General features: G+C 51.2%; 1 protein-coding gene across 3 annotated transcripts in view; it reads right to left on the bottom strand.

The window, feature by feature from the left end:
* Window positions 1–18,281, bottom strand: part of ENOX2 (ecto-NOX disulfide-thiol exchanger 2) — a 28,834-nt gene extending 10,553 nt beyond the window's left edge. Inside the window, exons 1-8 of one of the 3 annotated variants that reach the window (XM_074148260.1) lie at window positions 18,219–18,281; window positions 9,594–9,737; window positions 8,710–8,841; window positions 7,215–7,370; window positions 5,204–5,410; window positions 3,335–3,568; window positions 2,537–2,749; window positions 865–971 (exon numbers count right to left, since the gene is read on the bottom strand). In XM_074148260.1, coding sequence (XP_074004361.1) covers window positions 865–971; window positions 2,537–2,749; window positions 3,335–3,568; window positions 5,204–5,410; window positions 7,215–7,370; window positions 8,710–8,841; window positions 9,594–9,737; window positions 18,219–18,276 — 1,251 coding nt within the window. In that variant the 5' untranslated portion in view covers window positions 18,277–18,281. Of the gene's footprint in view, window positions 1–864; window positions 972–2,536; window positions 2,750–3,334; window positions 3,569–5,203; window positions 5,411–7,214; window positions 7,371–8,709; window positions 8,850–9,593; window positions 9,738–15,124; window positions 15,264–18,218 lie in introns of those variants that run through there. The other 2 variants (XM_074148261.1, XM_074148262.1) reach the window with 2 other exon arrangements.
* Window positions 18,282–21,666: the final 3,385 nt, after the last annotated feature.

Below are 21,666 nucleotides of genomic sequence, written 5' to 3'. Positions count from 1 at the left end.
CAGCATCTCCCTGGATTAGGGTAAAGGCGGGTATTTTTCACAGCAGCTCTTTTCTACACTTCACATCTGGGTCCTACTACCCTGAAGAAGTCTTTATTGTCAGTGGCAAAACCTGATTCAAGCTCCACCCTACTTCAAAAGCTTAATGAGCAAGAAAAATACAATTTCTTCCTCTTTCCTCCAAGACTATTCATACCCTAGGGTGACAATACTCCTGTTCCCCTTTCTAGGGAAGGGACACAGAAGTGAGACTCTGGGTGAGGCGAGCTCTGCCCAGGAGACCCACCACACAAGTGACATGCCTTCTTCCATCATCCCCATCATCCCCATCCTCAGCACCACCTTTAAACCCTGTATTTCACTAGCAATTCCACTGCACGGCATAAATACACAAATATGAGAACATCCTCAGTTTTCCAGATTGTCCAACTGCAATAATTCCAACCTCTCAACTCTGTCTGTAAAATGTGACAAAAGAGATCTCTCATGACACTTAGGGTTTGTTGGTTGTTTTTTGGTTTTTTTTTTAACATCTCTCTAGAAATCCCTCTTGCTTTAACATTAAAACCAGCAGGAAATAGGCCAGTAATTATTATTATTGTGCACAACTTCCATCAGCATATAGATCTCAATGTATTGCTACTGGTAACATCAATACCAAGAGAAAACTGATTACCTGTAACAAGGTAATCTGTAATTACCTGTAATTGATTACCTGTGCCACAAGAGCCAACTGAGTAATTCCCATCTGACACTGTGAATTAAGGTGGTGTTACCCACACGAGCATCGCGCAAACTTAACATCAATATCCTGACAAGAAAGAGACTGCGCTGGAGGATCTAACACAATAAAAAATTACCAACCTCTGCTTGTTTGCACCACACGCTGATGTTCTTACGCTGAGCTTTCGTGAAATGGTCCCAAGCCTTTTGTTTGGAGGCAGAATGGTACACGGCCACTATCTGCTCGACTGTAGTGTCAAATCAGGAGTCAAATCAGGCCAGAATATCATCCAGAGAGGGCGAACAAGAGGAGTAAAGGAGTAAAAAAGTGGAATCAGGCAGGTGGTTTGGCTAACCTTTTCTTATAACACTGTACTGTGCTGCAGCTACGCTCAGGAAGGGGACGCGGGGCCTGGAAAGAAAAGCGGGGACTTGGCCAGGCCAGTGTCAAGTGCTCACAGGGTCACGGTCACTGGGGACACAGCACCTGCGCTCCGCTGGAGAAACAGCAGGCACGGGCTGCGCTCAAAAATACCCAAATCCACTGTGCAACACAGCCCGTGTCACGAGTACAGCCGGGCAGCGCGCCCTCGAAAACAGGCTGATTAGGTACAGCTGGGAGAGCTGGCACTTGGGGACGGCACCCAAAGGAGAGTGCCACAGCCCAAGCACAGCCACATCCCGCCCGGGCCGACCGCAGGCAAAGCACTTTGCCAACAGCTGTTTTAGTTCCTGGGATTTATTCCTTCTAGTTCTTTAGAAAATTTGAGGGTTTTGGAAAAAAAAGAGGTTTTTGGAAATACAAAGTGCCTCTCCTGCATGAGAGCTCACCCAACAGCAGGACGCACACCTACCTGATTTTTTTTTTTTTTTTTTTTTTTTTTTTAACCACTTGCGATGTTTAGTGGGCATAATTCTTACAAAATAAACTCAGCTCTCTGCCCCTTCGATTAACCTAAGGGTGGCCGAGATACCGGTGGGTGTTTTACAGAGCGGAGCTGTGTGCTGCTGCCTACAACTACTCACTCTGCAGCACTTATTGTATTTCCCTCCGGACCATCTGCCCATAGTTTTTTTTTTTTACCATGAACAGAATTTAAAAGAAAAAATAAAAAACTAAGTATCAAACAAGTAACAGCCAAAATTACTGAATATAAAACCAGAAGTGAAGAATGTTCACAACCCAGCCAAGGGGCTCAAGAGACAGTACAATTGTGGAGAAGTAAAAAAGAAAAAAAAGGTAATTCAGACTTACTAAAGAAAGGATGTGTGAGAGGCACTGAACGGTTTGAGGAACTGTTACAAATCACATCTCGGAACTAATATAGCCCATGCCTCTTTTCCTTCATTTCATGGTTTAATAAAGAACTGGGATTTGAAAGGCCCAGGCTCCAAATGCTGGTTTGCCACAGGTTTTCAGGACTGAGAAGAGGGTGCTGGGAACACTCTGCTGCATCCTACCTTTGGCGAATAAATCCTGTACACTCCGCTGAGGCACCAGATTCCCAGGGACTTACCTTGTCTATGCACTGGAGTGGAGGTGAAAAGATGACAGAGCTACTAATAAGACTATAATTAAAAGAGGAAAAGAACCTAAGAATGTATTCTCTCCTCCCCCCAGATGTGGACTCTTACTCCAATAAAAAGTATCACATGAGACTTTTGCGTGCTTATAAATTAACTGTAGCTGCACAGAAGCGATTGCTACTTCTCTTCCTGGAGCCTTTTTAGTGTGGTCCCTCCAGACTCTAGGAATTAAGTGTCTTCCCTACAACAGGAGACAACCAACACTCAGCGCAGAAACACTACTCACACTGAACCAGAATCCCTGAGAGAGCCAGCTTGAACTTCTCTTTAGCTTCTTCCATCTCCTTCTCGTGAGCCGCCTTCTCGTTCACCAGCCGGCGAATGTGGCTGTTGGCCGACTGGATCATGGAGTAGAAGTTGTTGGCCGTCCTCCTGTTCACTTCTCCCCGCTCGATCCAGGTCAGCAAGGTCTGGATGGCTTCCAAGAACTTTGTGTCATCTGCAGCAGGAAAGGACACCTTTACACCGCAGAAATCCAGGGTCACCTGTGCAGCTTTCAGACCCTTCCCCTGGCACCGCTGAACTGCTCTCACTTCGGGCAGCACACCACAACTCTTGAAAGCACGGCATTATCTAAGTACAAAGCTACAGAAAGGCAGGCACAAATAAGCTGTTGAGGGGCAACAAGAGGAGGACCAACTGCTAGAAGCCTACTGGAAAACTTCACATGCCTGTTCAGATGTTCTCTTTCATAAAGAAAATACCCTCCAGCTCCAAAATAATCAGAGCACACATCGGTCTTAGGCTTCAAAGGAGGTCTTAGGACTTAGGGTCTTTTAACATGAACAAAAATGGTTTGGAAGAAACTGTTGGACTCAAGTTCGGGTTTGTTTTTACAAAAAGACAAACAATTCTGAAGCGAGATAGCCAGGAGCTGCTGTGTGCAGGGTGAGGGCTCAGCCTGAACAAGCTCTGCAAGGTCTAGACGGCAACATCATTTCAGCTCAAGGTGACCCCTGGAGAACACGAGTCCTCGTCCCAGCCCCTGGGCAGAAGGGTGGTCGTGGCCCGCAGAACCTCTTACCTTTCAGCTTCTCGGCGATAACACTGCACTCGTGGTCAGAGTAGTGGACGACAGGAGGCGGGGAGGGCGGGCGGAAGCGCTCCTCCTCCAGCCGCCTGCGGTGCCGTTCCTCCCTGGCCAGCATCCGCTGCTTGCACTCCCACTCGTACAGATCGTCCCGAGCCTGAGCAAAATCCACGTGCAGGCGCCCCGTATCCTTCTTGTCCGTGCTGGATCCCAGCCTGATGCGATAGCCTGGTGGTGGTGACAGCAGCGTTCAGAGGGCACAGGTGACACACCTCAAGTTCCAACCACCCACCAGTGCCCATCCCTCACTCCTATGGAGCCAGAAAGGCCCTGGAGAGAAGAGCTCTCTGTGATGCTGGAAAAGGAAATATCACTAGGGGGGTTGCTGCTGTCTGCCTGTGCTTCGTACACCCCAGGTAAGACCTTACATGGGCTGTTCCTCCTCTGAACAGGTCCTGGGTCTCGAGTACCAACCATTTAATTGCACGTTACCTCTCAGGTGATGGGACTAAGCCCAGCTCCCATGGGGAAGGCAGAACTGTCTCGGATTCTCCCATAAACTCCAGCATTTGGGGATGGGAAGGGGGGAGTGAGAGGTGAGACATGTTAAAGAGGGCAGCAGATGGATGGTAGTAACCTTTGGAACAGCCCCCATCACCCAGTGGGAGTGGGGATAAGGTCAGCAAAGGTGCTCGTCCACCATGTGGGAACTCTTCTCCCCACCATCATTGTCTGCAGGATTCCTGTTCTGGATGCACAAACATGCTAAGGGATCTTCTCTGTGGTTGAGAAAAGCACAGGAGGGATGCAGGGAAGAAAATCTGAACTACAGAGAGACTTTGTACAGAGAACAAACCCAGAAACAACGCTCATGTGCGAAGAACACAGATGACCCTGCACATGACCATGGGTTTGGGCAGGAGGAGCTGTAAAAGGAGAATGCCCGCAGCTGAAGAGGCTGTTGGCTGCGTAGAAAGGGTAACCACAAAGAGACACAGCTCTTACCAAGGGGGCATTTCAAGTCTAACTCCATTCACCAGTCTCTGGAGTGAGACACCATGCTTACAGTCAGAACAGACTACAAAAAAGTTTCCCTTATTTTAAGCAGCAAAGAGCATGTCCCTCACTTATCTTGGCCATCTCATCTCTCTGGAGATGGCACGGCCTCTGGAAGCAGTACCCTGGCTTTGTTACTACACTGACAGAATGGATTTGGAGGGGATTTTAGCACGGAAATAGAGTATTACTGTATTTTCTAGAATGGTAGAGTGTCAGGTGGAGAGCGAGGCTGCTCAGGGCAGATGTAACCAGCACAGCAAACACAGGCTCGGCCGGAAACACACAATCTGCCAGTCACAGAGTCTGTGAACACCAACCACGAGGTCTCTGTCCTCCACCAAACAAACCTCTTAAAGCCCTACAGGTGCAGAGCAGGGGCTCCCGAGGCCAGGGGAGCCCGGGTGTTTCAGCTCTGATGATTAACAGGGAAAAAAATATTGAATAAAGTGAAGCACACCATCCAATTAACTGAGAGCAACTGCCAGTTTTTATAGGACCCTTAAGCATTATCTACAGAATTGGCCGGACATTTATCCAGGTAGGACGGGGACGGACTCTTATTGTACCTCATCCCAGTATTTCGCAGTGGTTTGCAGTACCCAAGGTCACAAAGCACTGCTGGCTTTCCTCCCAGGAGCTGCTTTCATGTATTTAAGCAGAAATGCAATAGCAGCAGAAAAAAGGGGAAGTGACACAACATCAGACAAATCTCCCAGTTGCAAAGCCCATCACTGTAACCACAAACAAGTCGTTACGTCTCTGTCCCAGAGCTGAAGCTGCCACCCGAGACAGAAACACACCTACCAGAAAGATAGAGGGCCTTGTCCACCATGAACTCCTCAGCAAAGCGGATGTGACAGAAGTTCTTCTTGCTCTTCCGAATAGCTATGACCTCCCCGCACTGCTCAAACACCTCCATGATGATCTGCTCGGTTCCGTTCTCTGGCAGCCCCCCCACAAACACCGTCTTACACCCGGGGGGCCTCTCCCTTGTGGCTGGAGGGGGCAGATCTGGAAAGAGCAGGAGAGAGACAGCAGACCGGGTTAGTTTTTGCTTCGTCAGCACACGTTCCTCTCATCTGCCCACCTCTCCTGAGAGACGACTGTGCCTTCCTGGCTCCTTCCAACATACACTCAGTATTTGACGTCACGGAGCAGTGACCTCTAGCACTGCCGAGGTGCGATAGGAGAACAAGCACATTTGCCAGGCTGTTTGCACACAGGGGATCTCAGGAGCCTGGAGCCCTCCCGGCGCTCTCCCAGCACAAGCAAAGGCTCGCTGAGCTCCTGCCGCAGAACATGAGCGGCACCAGCAGATCCAAGCTTGAGCACGGGAGGTGCTACACAAGCACAGCTTGAAGGGCTGTCCTAACATAAAGTATATATAGAAAAAATATGCAGAGGATCCTAAAAGGCAAAAAGCTACACAGCAGTCTGTAAGGGGTACAAAAGTATTAATATTAAGGGAAGGTCATGAACCAAATTTTGACTAAAAAGATATTACGGAAGGAAGAGATGAAGGAAATGGCTACAGCCTAGGGTGTAGAAGGAATTAATTTTTTTTTTTTTTCACCTGTATGGCTAAAACTAACCACAGAACAGAAAAGCAGGCAGACAGTTAAGTGTGGTTCGCCAGAAGCAGGTTGCTGAGTACACTCACCTACCCACCTCGAACCCTGCAGCACACAAAAGAGATTGTGTGAGACTGCTGTGACTTGGAGAAGGGTTTCTCCAGCACTGAACCCATTGCCATGACCAGGTGCCCACCTGGCAAGCGAGACCCTTCCAACCCAGTACATGAAGGCTGAGAAGGACTATGCGCTTCTTGCCTGGTGTTTCTTAACATCTGGAAAATCCTAAATGAATTTCCTAAATGCTGAGATCTATCGCCCCTGGCTAAGTTCACAGAATTACACTACTTACATATTTATTCAACAAATAGTTCTATTACATTCTTTTAATTCTTTGGCGTATTTCCAGCAAAGTTCTTCCAAATGCAATTATTAGGATTATTTTTTGTTTGTTTGGAAATGGCTCCTTTTGGTTCCCACATTGAGCCTAATCCCTGACTTGCTACAGCCTTATGAAACAACATCTTTAACCTCCTTTTCTGTACAACCCATTTCTCCTGCGCCAACAGCTCCCTTTAATGCCCTACTCCTACTTCACAAAAAAAGGTGCAAGACAGTGCCTGGCCAGGAGCTCGCCCAGTCCAGAACCAGCTTGTACAGTGGCCTCCAGGAAGGACTCAGAAGCTCCACGAGATGCTGAGGTTCCCCTCTCAGGGTAACACTGACCACAGCTGCCAGGTTTTCCCTGAAATCCAAGTTTAATCCCCTTTCCAGTAAACCTTCATAACCTTATCAAACATCCCCTGTCTGCTTTCCAACTGCCTCTACTCCCCTTCCATCACATCCTGCAAACCCCAGGGCACGGACCACGCTGGCTGATCCAGCCCCTTCCCTCCAAGGGCTCGTTGTCTTGGAAGCCTTGGATAACACAGGCAAGAACCACATCGTGAAGATTAGAGTTCAAATATCCAGGGACCGGAATGCTTTTTTCCCCAGTCCTTACCAATCTAACAACAGAAAAGGCTATTTACTGAAATGGCAAACGCTCAGTGACAAGAGGAGGCTTTTCCTATTGCTCCATCACCTGCTGGCCAGCACCTAGCCCATGGTGGCCCCCTCCCCAGAGCTGCTATGTCCAGGCAACGTAATGGCTCCTCTCTCATATACAAGTTTTTTATACATAGATACACGCAGAGGTATTCCTATATAGCCAGGAACAGGAGAAAAGATGAATAGAGAGTTACGTGGGTTGGGTGGGAAGAGAGTGCAGCTCTTGCAGTGGATGATCTCCTTCGCAGCAGGCATGTCCGGAGGGATGGGGGGTGGGACGATCCCCAGGCCTGGCATCATGGGGTTGATGGGAGGGATCCCAGTCATCATCCCAAGAGCTGGATCAAAATCTAAACAGGAGAGAGAATCAGGGAGTCGGGGAGTGGTTTGGACTCAAACAGTAACTGTTTGTTGAGACAGCAAACGGAGTACTCTCCCCACACGTGGCAGTGAAAATTACCCGGATAAACAGCAACAGAGAGGGAATATTGTAATGGAACGCACCAGAGAACAACTTTTTAGAAACTGCTTCATTGCCAATTGCCTCAGCCAAATAGGTTTTCTCTGTTCAAAGAAACTACTTCCTTTTCCACTCTGTAGACACCACCTCCATCTAGTGTCCAAACCTTCCCAGCTCTCTCGCAGCCAGATCAAAAAGAAGTTATTTTGCTCCTTCCAAAACCCTCCGGGTTGTGTCAGGTGCAGATCTCCAAATCTCAAAAGGATCAAAACCAACGCCACTCAGAAGCCTTCCCCTACTCTTACAGCAGGGAATGGGAGACTGAATTCAAACTCGTGTTTGTATCTAGGACAGATTTGTATTGACTATTACTTGTCAGAAACATGTGAGCAGGAGAATGCCATGAAAACACCACCCCTACAGCAAGGGCAAACGCAAAACAAGGCCTCAGGGACAGGAGTACAGACTGCAGGCAAAACTTGCAGCAACTTAAGCGATGCTCTCAGTTAAATATAATACCAGCTGCACAGCAAACTGCCTGCTCTGTGCCAAAAGAGCAGAAATAGGATTGCAGAGCGCTGCCAACAGAGACACTCCCTCCCCGGGTGAGCCTGCAATTATTCAGGCAGGAAACAGCATCCTCCTCAAGCGCTTAATGCAGTAAAACACTGAAACAGTCGTTTCATTGCAGGATTTTGATGTGCAGGCATCCTGCGCTGCTGAGAAACCAGGTACAGCACAGCTCTGCTCCTCAGGTGCTCTGTAACAGCTCCCGGACAGGAGGACTCACCCATGCACATGTGCTCAGGACCACGAGGTGCTCATTTCTGGAGCAGAAACCTCCACCCAATTCCTGACATACCCATTTCGCTGCCCTACTGCTCTCCTCTTCATCTCCCTCCCACTCTTTCTTTTAAGCAGCTCCAATACAGCTTAGAATAATGATTTACTTGGTGTTACTGGTTTCCTGAGCTCTGTGTGGGACCCTCCTAATGCCTGTATCAAGAGCTCCTCTCAGTAACTATTGTTTGCATCAAAACCCATGTATTCTCTCTTCTTCTGGAAACAGCTTTAAAACACTGGCCTCCAAATAAATCACTTGCAGACATTAATGCATTTCAAACACAGCTTTTTGTAGGCAGTAGGCATTTATCTAACTCATCTGAAAAGGTTTTTCCCAAAGACGTGTTTGCAGGTGGAGGCGGCAGGGCCCGGCTGAGCAGACGTACCGGGCAGGAGGGGCTGTCCTGTCATCCCCATGGGGGCCATCCCCAGGTTGTTCATGGCGGTGCTCCAGGCGCTCGGGTCGGACATCGGCAGGCCCATCGGAACTGACTCCAGGCTTAGATTTCGGCCACCATCTGCCGAGAGGGGAAAAAAAGAGACCAAGAGCTTAGCGCCTGTCTGAACATCTCCGCAGGGCACACGCTGCCCATGAGGCTCTGCAGTATCAGCATCCAAAACCAGGTGAACCTAACAGATAGGAAAGAGCCAAATGAAAAACACCCACCCCAGCTGTGTCCCTCTCAAGCAGACAACATTTTACAGGTCTATGAAAACACTGACTTCCAAGAGCAGCTGAATAAATTACGGTTCATCCACTACAATCAACAGCTCTAAGGGGCCTTAAAGGAACAGGATTAAAGGTAAAGGGGACACTTTGATTCCTCCCAAGAGATTTAGGAACAAAGGACAAACATCCAGCAGGTATAAACTGCCGAAACAGCAGTGGATTTAGCAGAGATGGGCAGTGTGTTCCAGCAGAGGGCACTGCCACTGCCAAAGACACTTCTCTTCCACGCCAAAAGGGGAAACGCGGCACAGAACAATGTCATTGCTGACAGCAGAGGAACCAGTGACACTGCCTCAGGTCTGGCAAGGTTATCTGCCAACCCAGGAGGAACTATTAGCATCATACACACATGGGGTTTCATTAAGCATCCAGATCTCCTTCAGTGATTCAGCTGGGTCAGCCAGGCCTTTAGCTCCCTACTTCCACGTCCCACCAAGCCACGTGCTTGTTCTTTTTCTCTGCAGAGCACAGCAGCATTTCGGTCTGTATTCCTGTGCCTGCCTGCTCTATTGCCAGCCACCGAGCTGCTCCAGGGCTCACCTGGAGGGACATTCGTTCTCTTCCTCTTCTTGCCCAAATCACTTCCATTCTCGGCCGGGCTTTCCGTCACCCGTGGGCCAGCAGCACTGCCCAGCTGCAGAGACTTGCTGCTGCTGGCGGGATCAAAGGACAGATGGTTTAAACCTAAAAAGAGAAAAATACACTCAGGGACTTTCTTTAAATCTGTTTGTGATGGCTCATGATCACAGTAAGAAGAGAAATGCCCAGTCCCAGGTACACGCAGCCCTTCAAGCCCCTGGAGGAACCGTACCTGTTTACTGTCCCCAGCTACGCCTGATCTCAGTCTTACACTGATACCACTACAAAATATCACTCACAAACATTAATCCCAACACCCACACGAATCAAACTGTTTGAGACTGTAAACGAGGGGTGCATTTCCCCCATTGTACAGTATTTTGTGTTCGGAAACTCAAAGGCCAGATTTTTTTTCCTATTTCTTCCAAACCAGGAATATAATTTTCAACAGTTACTTGAGTTTCACCCGATTTGTCACCAGCTGTGAATCCACCTGGAATTATTTACTAGCAAAAAGCAAGGCACTTCTTAGATGATCTTTAAAACCATAAGGTGCTATCGCAATTTTTATCCAAGGAGTCTGGCAAGCAGTCGCCCCCCTTCGTAGCCGAGGAAGGACACTCTGCAGCACGCACCCCAAAGAGGGGAGCTCACAGACTGGACCAAACTCCTCCTCAGTCAAGCGATGGAGCCACTATCAGAGTCCAGACAAATTTCTTCAGCCTCAGGGCTCAAGTCTCCTTTGTGGGCACCGACTTGTCCATGATTCCCATCCCGTCACCTCCTGCCATCCCCAGCCTGAGGATGGCAGAGATGCTGGCAGTGCCTCCAGACACTCATTTTAGGAACCACAGCAAAGACAGAGCCTTGAATGCTGTTGCTCAGAGTCTGTTATTGATAATAGAGCAGGTCTACCAGGGAGCCAGGTTTACTCAAGAACAAATTGATCCATATAAAGTAAGTAAAACTAAGGTAAAGATCTAAACCCAGGACATCTAAGATGGTATGTACCACCAAGATCCCCAAAGCACACTGTACGTTGGGTTTAGACACAGATGTCCATATTTCACGGAATTGTCAGGGTTGGAAGGGACCTCTAGAGATCGTCTAGTCCATCTCCCCTGCTAAAGCAGGGTTGCCCAGAGCACATCACTCGGGACTGCACAAGGTGTGTCTTGAAAATCTCCAGAGAAGGGGACTCCACGACCTCCCTGGGCAGCCTGTTCCAGTGCTCTGGCACCCTCACCGGAAAGAAGTTTTTCCTCATATTTGAATGGAAATTCCTATGTTCCAGCTTGTGCCCGTTGCCCCTTGTCCTATCGCCGGGAAACACTGAAAGGAGTCCGGCTCCATCATCCACCATCCCCCTGATGAGCCAAGATACCTCACGATCTTGGGGGAAACACCAACACAACACATGTTCTCCAGGAAGGATCCTGGTGAAGGAGACACCACAGCCCACACAGACCCAGGAAGACCAGAATTAGGTTTCAAAAATAGTGCAACTTTTAAAATATTCACTAACTATAAAGCACACTTTGAAATATCAAGTAAACAATAGTTCAAATATTGCTCAAAAATATGGATTTTGGGCTCTGCTCCCATCTTCTCTCCTGCGAGCCCCCTGAGCACAGTTTCAGGTGTCTGTAAGAGTTTTGAAGCCCAACGTTCTTTTCCAGCACCATCCTACGACGGCCAACTAGTTGTTTAAATGGTTACAGGACCTCCCTAAATGATCCTGATCACCCTGTAATGAAAATTAAAAGATTTATAGGAAAACTCAGTTCTGGAGGAAATAAAAATTGCAGAGGAAGGTGCCGATGTGGTAGTTGATACAGTGGAAGTGGGGAAAGGAATAAGTTGTTTTTGATGCAAGAGGCATTTGAATGAGACAGCTTTAAAGAAATGGACAGTTTGGATTATAAAAAAAAAAAAAGACATTTGAGAAAATGCTGTTTGGAGCAGAACTAGGGGAGCAGCAAAGATGACAATTATGCCGTCTCACCGCACTGATGGGCCAAGGCATTTGTACCAAACCTTTCTCTAGACACACACACACCCTGCAGCATCGTGACTTCTATTCCAGAGGATTCCACTTCCAAGAACTTGTAAATAAACAAGGTTGCTGTGTACAGCTGTAAATAGACAGGAGAGTGGCTACAGAGAGCCCGAAGGGGCTCCTCCCTCAGCTACTGAAAGGTGAGAACGCAAGAACCAGCCAAAAATAAGTACTATTCGGCTGGCAACAACAATAGTCACGCCTGACCATGCAAGATGCCTACAATGCTGCTTCTTAAACACCCCAAAGTCAAAATATCACTGAGGTCATGACAGCTCAGGGAAACAACTCTCGAATGCAGCAGGTTATAAATAGAGAGAGTTCGTGCACAGCAAAGGAGCGGGGAGAAAAGGAGCAATTGTAAGATTTACCTCTGTTATCACCCAGCTGATGGAAAAGGCAACATTGAACTTGAAAGTGTGTTTTCCCACGCAGGGGCACAGGGAAGGATGGGGACAAGCAGCGATGGAGCTCTGCCTCAACAAACGCGTGTCTACCCACCAACGGGTGTGCACCACCCTTTGCTGGGCAAACCCCAGCAAAAGCATCACAAAGAAAACCAGAGACACCCCTGGGAGAACACACTGTGGACTGGCTCCAACCTCTTCACAAACAGCCCATTTCCAAAAAATTTATTATTTATGGGCTCTCCATTAAACGTAATCAGATATGCTCCCTGACAGATGCAACACATGATCCCCAGACGTGAATGCAGCAACATTTCTTGCGCTGGGACAAATTCACGGTGTCAGATTAATGCTCGAAGGTGACCACGCAGGGTGTGATGAAGGCACCGGTACCAGGAATCCAGATCCAGGCTCTGTCTCATCAAGCCATGGCTTAGGTCATCCTCCTTGAGAGACCACACCAAGATCAGCAAAGAGGTCAGAGATAAAACCCTCGTTTTTGTTCCCACTGGAGGACTCAGTGTTGTTTTCAACCTCAAGCCATGTAACAAGGGTCCTGTCTCACCAAACAATCCAGTACAACGAGAGTATGAACAAAGACAAAAATTATAATATTGCTCTCAGATTTCCAGAATAAATGATTGACTTTCCTACAACTGATACCTCACAGACCAACCGCCACTTCGAGGTGGCAAGAATCCCTTCCTATGAACCCCTGCATTAGCATGGAAGGTTTAAAGATCCTGGTAGCTCCTCCAAGAAGAGCTTCCAGGATCCCAAGACCTCCTCCACAGGCACCTTGCCCTGTTTTTTGCTCCAGGCTCTGTGAGCAGAGAAAGCCAGGAGCTACTGCTGATGGTCACAGAATTGCCTTCCTCTATAGCAACTGTCATTTACTTCATGACACACGTCCAAATCTCTGCCAGGGTGGTTATGGTGGGCAGTAGAAGTCCCTGTGCACAGCTGCCTGTCCCAAGAGCAAGAAACTCCTCATCAGGTCAGGTTTTCCACCCTACAATGGGTAAATGCCCCAGACGACAGCCACCCTCAGAACCGCCCGCCTCTCTCCCGCCGTTTCAGAGAGCTGCCGTTCAGCTTGAGCTCAGCCACGTCCCTCTGGATACCAGGAACACGCACAGGAGAAAGCTGAAGCTGCAGAAAAGCTCCTCTCCTGGGCACAGAGCGGGATAAAAGCTGGCAGACCAGCCAGTAGGACTGCGAGGCACCAGCACTTCTCCTTCACGCCCACCTTACGGAAGCATCCTCAGCTATTTTGAGGTCTCTGCTCTGCTCGGGGAGGGAGGGACCACTGGCACAGGAACAAGCCTCGGGGTTTTATGCAGCTTTACTGAGGCTCTGGGGAGAGCCAGCCAGGAAAGGCAGAGATCAGCACATTTCTGTACTCGCTATGCAGGAGCTGAGGGGGGAGGAGGAGAAAAATGAGGGTTTTCATATCAAGAGCCGCCATAATGCAGTGCCTAAAGTTTTTTTAAAAACCAACTTGGACTAGAAGATTCCTCGCTAGAAAAATGGGTCAGGGAAAAACAACGGAGACGCTTAAAGCTGAGGAGGGAATGACAACCAGCAAGTGCTCTCGCCCAGCAGCAGCAGAGTGCTGTAGGTGGGCTTCATCTCCGGGAATAGCTGCCAAGTCCTGTCTTACGGCAGCCTCCCACTGTCCTAAATACCCTGAACAATGCCCGCCCTGCCGAGCCCCGGGGTAGGTATCGATCCAGGTCTGTGCCGGCGCTATATACGGCTGTGGCTTTCACAGCACACGTTGAGAAAGGGCCTGGGGAGAGACAGGAAAAGTCTAAATGTTCCAGGCATAAATCAAGGGAAGGACCTACCCTTGTCGGGTCCCGTGCCAGACCCTGGACGGGACTTCGTTTTCCAACCTGCTAAGAGCTTGGCCGTTTGCCTTATTGACCAGTGAAAAAAAGAAATCAGAAATAGTCAACAACGTGAACTGAAAAGCACCGTTTTACAGATCGTTCCTCTTACCGAGAGCTGAGCACGCTGACACTGCTTCTGCCCAAAGGCAGGTGTGCAGCTCACTGGGTCTGTACAGGGAAAGAGCAGCCCAACAGAGCTTCCACTTCACCAGCTTTGCAACATCTCCCCTGCTGGGTTGACTCATGTTCGCTCAGAGGACACCACAAGCCTAGCGCTGCTTTAGAGACACCAAACCAGCTCAGCCGGGGGAAACCCACACCGACAGCAACCTCGCACTGCTGCCGGTCAGACGCTCCATGGGTTTCTTGACATCCAACTAGTTAATAAAAAGCAGGTACACGAATCTCTCCCCAGTAACTCAAAGGAAAAAGTAACAGATACTCTGAGACTTGGTCATACCTAAAAGCATTTTCCTGACACACTGGAAAAGCCCACGCAGATTATGCCCGCTCATCAAACTTCTCTCTTACCCAGCATCAAGAGGAACTTAAGAAATGGGCTGACACAGGCTTTGCTATAAATATGGATTTACCTTTTGCCAACATTGGCAAATATATGAAATAAGTATTGCTCAGCACGAACAGGGGTCCCTTTTCTTTTCTGCATGTTTAGAAATGCAATTTAGAAATAAACTGGATTCCAGGATACAATCTGCCATCTGATTTCACACTGCTTGTTTTCAGCTCTAAAGAAACACAATTCAGAAGAAACCAAAGTACACGGCATCTGCAGGAATCAATTCAAAAACACAGAGAAAACAGCAAAGAAGGGAAAGGAGAGAAGACACTGAGGCTTTTGAAATTACGTTTCAATACCAACGATTTGCTTTCTGAGACTTATTCCCAGGTTCACAATCTACTGTTGGGCTCGTGCGCGCTTTTCTGCTGTGCTCCTGGATTAAGTATCACGGTTAGAGCTTCATAATCACCAGTCTGACCCAGGAGCCGGTGAGACCAGCGGACTTTTGACCAAATTCTGTCAACTCCATACACCCCTTCATGCTGACAACACTAACAAGACACTATTGGAGAAAGGCACTTTGAAGGAAAGCACACAGACCCGCACCGTACCTGCGTACTGCAGGAGAAACATGGCAAGATGCTGATCATATTTCAGTATTTCAGCCAGTTTTGCCGCTCCCAGCTGGCTTGGTTGTTTAAAAGATGGAGCCTGGGGTTGAGCTCCCACACTCAGCGCAGTTCCACGCAAGCCCCCGAGCTCCAGCTCCGAGCACAACAGGGAGATTGGGTCCTAATGACAGTGAAACTCTCAAGCCAGGCATGGAGAGCACAGGTTGGGACTGGAGCTGGCAAGCGGCGGCTGCACGTGTCCCCATCAGTCTCCAGTGACCGACGCCGATAGGCAGATTCCGGGGTGTGGGGGGTGGAGGTGGACGAGCAGGTGGAGAAGCGATTAGCAGCAAGTACATCTGAATTCGCAAGGGATTTCATACATCAATGCTTTAAAGCGCTGGCACGCAGTTAAATAAACCCTGTTTGCATGCCTGAGATTAGCTGCCTTCGCATTGGAAGATGACGTTCTGGTGATGGTAAGGAGCACCCCGCTCACTGCCCTTCATTCTGGGAGCTCGTACTCAAAAGAAATATTAACTTCACACAATCTAATTATTCTAGAAGGGCACTGCTAAAAAAAAAAAGAAGAGAGACACAAAGAGTCCCTTTCTTCTTTGACCCTGAAAACACGGCATTCAGTAACTGCTATCTGCAGTGTTTTCAAGCAAATGGCATATTTCCACAACTGTATCTCCACAGCAGCAAAAACAGAGACGCGATCAAGTCCTGTATGAGCTGTGCCGTTTGCTTACCGTTATAACCCAAACCAAAGGACAGACATTCTTTCCCAGTGTGTGTATGCACACAGGTGTGTACACCAGCACAGACCCAGACACCCAGCCCTCGTTGCCTCCTCAGGGGCAGCCCCCAGCAGCGCCCCAGCCATCACACAAATACTAAATATTCCGCAGAGTGGTTTTAGGATCCTCACGTGGCTCTGTCAAACCACCTTCCCTCTCCACACAACGTCTAGAAATCGTTTTGCACTAAGAGTAGGACTTGCAAGGGGTGAGCGGCTCGTCCTCTGTCGCCCGGGTACAGAGCAGGGGACTCCAGGCTCCGGGGGGGACACGTGCCTGACTCCTGGCACCTCGTCGGTCACATCCCTCCCATCCCAGCAGTCCCACTCACAGCACAGAGAGCAATTCCTGCCGCTTTGGAACAAACGCTCAAACACTCATATTTTCAGAAATGTATTTTTGAAAGGCTAGAGGAAGAAACCTGTCAGGCAAAGGCACGCAGGACTAATGCTGGGGGAAAAAAGGGAAGAAGAAGAAAAGAGAGAAGTCCCAAAGAAAACCCTGGCAGAGCCAGCAATCAGGATCATTGGAAAATCCCAGTGCAGAAACCTGGATTGAGGGGCAAGTGCCTCACAGAGGGGCAGCACCAGCACCAGGGCTGGTGGCTGCAGCTTTGTCCTGGTCGAGTGCAGAGCAGCTGGACGCGGTGGGAAAGTGTCACTGTGGGACAGACACATTGGCACCGGAAAAATGTCAGCAGAAAAGTTGGGGATTAGGGAAGAAATCTCACACCATCTTTGGAAGGTGCACAGAATGCCTCTCTAGCAACACCTTATCTTCGAAATCACTCAGAGATTGAACTTCACCCCTTCCAGGGGCTCAAGTCACCCATACCAAAAACATGACCTTAAACCAAGAAACCTGACCTTTCAGTGAGAGCTTTCAACAGCTTAACACAGAGGGCATTTTAATGAGATGTTACAAAATCCCTCAAACAAAACATTAGGAAACAGAAAACCCAGCCAGCCAGCTTCCAGAGTGGGGAAGAGATGAAAGGCTGGAGCAGGAAGGAATGCAAGCTTGCTGGACAAACTCCTACCCCAGGCTGCATTTTACCCATCGTCTCATGGCTCTGCTGCAGCGTTCTGCAGGCTGGAAAATTATTGTAGCTGCACAAGTGAAGGACGGGGGAGCCAGAAAGTGTGTGAAGTGATGAGTAATCCAGTCAAGGACCAATGTGTCTGTGTGACAAACATATGGCACTAAAGAACAAAAGCACTTCTCTGCAGCACAATCTGCGGGTACGTTGCTGTCAACAGCTGGACCCTCACACACGACCAAAATATGAACAAAATAATTAAGACATTGACAAACAGATAAATATAAAGAAGCTCGAGTATAATGCTTGAGGAGCCAAACACATGCGTGCATGCACACGCATATGAATCATAGTCAAAAGATCTTTATAGAATGGGGCTGTGGGCGAGTTACAGCCCACCGGCAGCTGTGGCTACTAGTATTAGCATGCCCGCAGGTAACAGTGCTCCTAACATGCAGCAGAAGGGATCCAGCACAAGCTGAGATACACGGCTGGGCACAGCTGAGCCTGCACGCTGTTCAGGAGAGAATACAGCCAGTTACACCAAACCTCTTACACCCAACCAATTACACCCAGTGGGGGAGAAGCTGCTGCCACCTCATCCCCACCCTTTGCAAACCAACCACTCTGGGAGTATCAGAAGCAGCCTGCGCAACAGTCAGTTCAATAGTTTATTTAAATGCGATTCATTTTTCCCTCCCTCTAGTACCACCTTGGGACGCTGTAACTGCCACTGGACCCCAAACGCCGCCTGGGGACTCCCCACCCAGAATAAACCTTTCACAGCAGCTTCCCCACCACCCAACGGACCACCACGGTGCGGAGCACTGCAGATGCCATCACGGCCAGCGGGTCCCCGGGGGCCCTGAGGACTCCCGTGACGGTGTTGGGAGATGCTGCTACCCAAAGACACCCCGCTGACGAAGGCCGGTATCGACCAGGAGGCCAACACCCCCGCCGGGGGACACGGGACCGAACCCTGCGGAGGCGTGAGAGGCGGAAGAAAAAGCCCCGGGCGGCGGAGGGCCGGGGCCAGCCCCCGCTGCCGCCCCTCCGCCCCACGAACCCGCCGGAAGAGCCCCGCCGTCCCGGCCCGCTGAGGCGCTCCAGGCCCAAACCGCCGCCCCGCCGCCCACAGCCTCCCCCGCCGGGCGGCCGCAGCAGGCCAGCTCCGGGCCGCCCTTCGGCCGCTCTCCCGGACCCAGCGAGGCCCGGCGGCCGCCTCCGGTTCCCCGGCCCCACACTCACTCACCGCCCGACCCGGGCCCAGCCGCACCGCCGGCCCCGCCGCGGCCGCCATCGCCGAACATCCGCCCCGCCCACCGGTCCTGCCGCGCGCTCCCATTGGCTGTCGCCGCGCGGGGGGGGCGGGGCGCCGCGCGCAGAGCACGCCGGGACGGTGGCGGACCCCGCGGCCGGTCCTCCAGCCGCCGTGTCCGCCCGCGGCGCCCAGGCCTGCCGGGGCACCGCCGGGCCCTGAAATGTTATTAGCGACTGGTGTTGAAAGGCCACGTGTGTGTTCTCATGAATAACGAGGATTTTATCCTTGAATCTCTCAAGCGTGAGTTGACGAAAGAACTCCAAATCAAGGGGGGCGTGTTCTGGAGGAGGCGCATCCTGGGACACACGGGCCCGAGGGCCTTGAAGATGGCGCTAACCGGCGTGTTTTGACAAGTTTAACCAACTTGGCAGGAAAGTGAAAATTCTGAGCGCCCCAAGCCGAGATCCCTTCATTATAATAGCAAAAAATCACGCCTGTGGGTCAAGGAGCCCCCGGCCCCGGTGAAGGCCCTTCCCCTGAGCGTCTGTGGTGGCCAGAACCTGGCGGGGTAACTGGGTGTAAATCACTGACCTCTCCAATACGGGGAGGAGGTAGTAACATAACGGCGATGTTAAAAGGTGTATAAAAACTGCCCGGAGAGCTCTGATGGGGGCGCTTGGTTTGTGGGAAACCAGTGAGCACCCAACTCGGAAATAATTGACCCATGTCTCGTCCCGGGGGGTGACACTGGCTGTGGCACCCGGGGAGCGGGTCTGACAGCGGGGAGCCCCGGTGTGTCAGGAGCAGGGAACGGGCTGGCAGCAAACGCCGTTCATTCAGCTGAGGGACAGCAAGCGGGGGAAGCGCCCTCCCTCTGTCCCTCTTCCACCCTGTCCTTCCTCACGCCATGGCCTCGGGGGCACCCACCCGCCTCTGGCTGCCCCAGAGAGGCCGGGGGATGCTCGGGACCCGCAGGGCACCGGGGGAGACGGTCTCTGGGAGAGGAGATGGCGGCAGGCACGGTCCCACGGGGAATGGCTGCTGGTCCCAGTGGGATCTGGAGGGGTCTCCCAGGAACGGAGCCCCAGCTCCTCCAGCCCAAGGCTTGGGCAGAGGAGACACCACACCAGAGCCCCTGAGAGCTGCACCATGTCCTCCACCTGCACCACAGCCTGGCAGAAGTGTCTCCTCTCCCACCCAGGCCCTGTGCCTCCATGACACTGAGGTGGCCGCCGGAGCCACCATGCCCGCAGCTGATGGGGATGCCATGGTCACTGCAGCCCTGGGCTCCTGATGTTCCCCATGGCCTCCCGTCCCAGATCCACAGGCCTTGGCGGGTTGTGTGCCTGGCCAGCAGCAAGAAGCCCACGTGCAAAGTATCCCCATTGTCACCACCTGTGCCGATCCCCGCAGGAATCACAGAATCAAGGGGTTGGAAGGGACCTCTGGAGGTCATCTAGTCCAAATCCCCTGTCAAAGCAGGTCCACCCAGAGCAGGTTGCACAGGAACGTGTCCAGGTGGGGTTTGAATGTCTCCAGAGAAGGAGAGTCCACCACCTCCCTGAGCCTATTCCAGGCCTCTGCCACCCCCACAGGAAAGAAGTTCCTCCTCATGTTTAGGTGGAACTTCTTATGTTCAAGTTTGTGCCCATTTCCTCTTGTCCTGTCCCTGGTCACCACTGAAAAAAGAAGTGTGTTGGAGAGGAGGAAGAGGAGGAGGAGGAGGAGGAGGAGGAGGAGGAGGAAGAGGAGGAGGAGGAGGAGGAGGAGGGCTTTGGCATTCCCAGAGGCTCAGCGAGGATGGGGCGGCTCTGCAAAGCAACAGCCAGTGGAGCTGAGGCTTCGCCATGCGTGGTACAGATGGTTGATGTGCTGTTCCCCAGAGCTGAGTCAGGCTGGATCCACCTTCTCCGTCCACCCACGAGGCGCCCGTCCACCCACAGAGCCTCCTCCCGGGCTCGATCTGTGTTGTACAGCCTGGAACAGCATCTACCGGGTGATATTTGGTCTCAGGCGGAGGTGAACACCACAGAGGACCTGTTGTTTGGGTTTTTTTTAAAAGGCAGTTTTATTTTGGCCTCTTCCTGTAGGATGGGGAGGGCCTCGTGCCCAAGGCAGGTTCTGGACTCACTGGATATGGCCGTGAGCCGTCATGTCTACCGGTGGGGCAAGCAACAGAGGTGGAAACAGCTGCTATTTCACAGAATCTTCATGGTTGGAAGGGACCTTTGAGATCATCAAGTCCAACCACAAAAAAAAAAAAAAAAAAAAGAAAAACCACAAAAAAAACCCAAACAAGCAAACACCCCACCCACAAAGAGACCCAACCCAACAATCTCGGGCACTAGAGCACGCCCTGAAGTGCCATGTCTACACGTTTCTTAAATCCCTCCAGGGATGGTGACTCCACCACCTCCCTGGGCAGGCTGTTCCAGTGCCTGACCACCCTCTCAGTAAAGTAATTCTTCCTGATATCTAATCTAAACCTCCCCTGCCCCAACTTCAGACCATTTCCTCTGCTCCTGTCATTATTCCCTTGGGAGAAGAGGCCAACACCCACCTCTCCACACCCTCCTTTCAGGGAGTTGTAGAGGGCAATGAGGTCCCCCCTCAGCCTCCTCTTCTCCAAACTGAACATGCCCGTTTCACACACAGCACCCTCATTTTGAGGTTAGGGTGCATTCTTAGCTAAGAAACATCTTTTAAGGGAAATTACCTTGCCACGTGGATTAAACAGACGTGATTTTATGAGAAGCAATTAGACACCGTCACAGTCCCTGGCAGGGTCAGCAGTCTGGTGGCAGGGCACGCAGAAGCGCTCCCACGGGATGAGTCCGTGTGTAGGGACCCCGTGGAATCCCAAACCCAGCCCCGCCGCCCCGCAGGGACACAGCACCCTCCCGCTGCTCCCCGGCAGCCCTTCCTCCCGCTGCCCTGCCGCAGAGCTCAGCGTCCAGCCCGTTACTCATTAACTCACTTTTACAGCCCAAACCAAACAGCGACAGCACGGCCCGTGCTGCCCCGCACCTCTCCCCGGCGTGCAGCCCCCTCCGCGCTCGCCGCGCCAGCCCCACCACTGCCCGGGGACAGCAGGAGCCCTCTCTGGTGTCCCACGACCCGGAGCTGGGGGGGAACCCTTCCCGGCCGCGGGTTTGGCTGCAGCAGGTTTTGGGATGCAGCTGGAGGATGGCGAGTTGAGTTTGGGAAGGGCAGCCACCAGCAGCGCTCGTGGTCCGGGATGGATTTGGGACCCACACACACCTCCCAGCCTCCGCTGCCCGGGCTGGGGGCTGAAGGTGACCGAGCCACTGCTGGGCCAGCAGCCCCACGCCGGGGGCTCATCCCCCAGAGAGCTGGGGCTGGAGGCAGAGGGGTGGCTGGCAGGATCCAGCTCCGGGCAGGCTAGAAGCCATGGGTGGAGGGTCTCAGCCTGTGGAGC

This window comes from Numenius arquata, chromosome 5, assembly GCF_964106895.1.
Source record: "Numenius arquata chromosome 5, bNumArq3.hap1.1, whole genome shotgun sequence".
Taxonomy (NCBI): domain Eukaryota; kingdom Metazoa; phylum Chordata; class Aves; order Charadriiformes; family Scolopacidae; genus Numenius; species Numenius arquata.
This window is presented reverse-complemented; position numbering and strand designations above follow the sequence as displayed.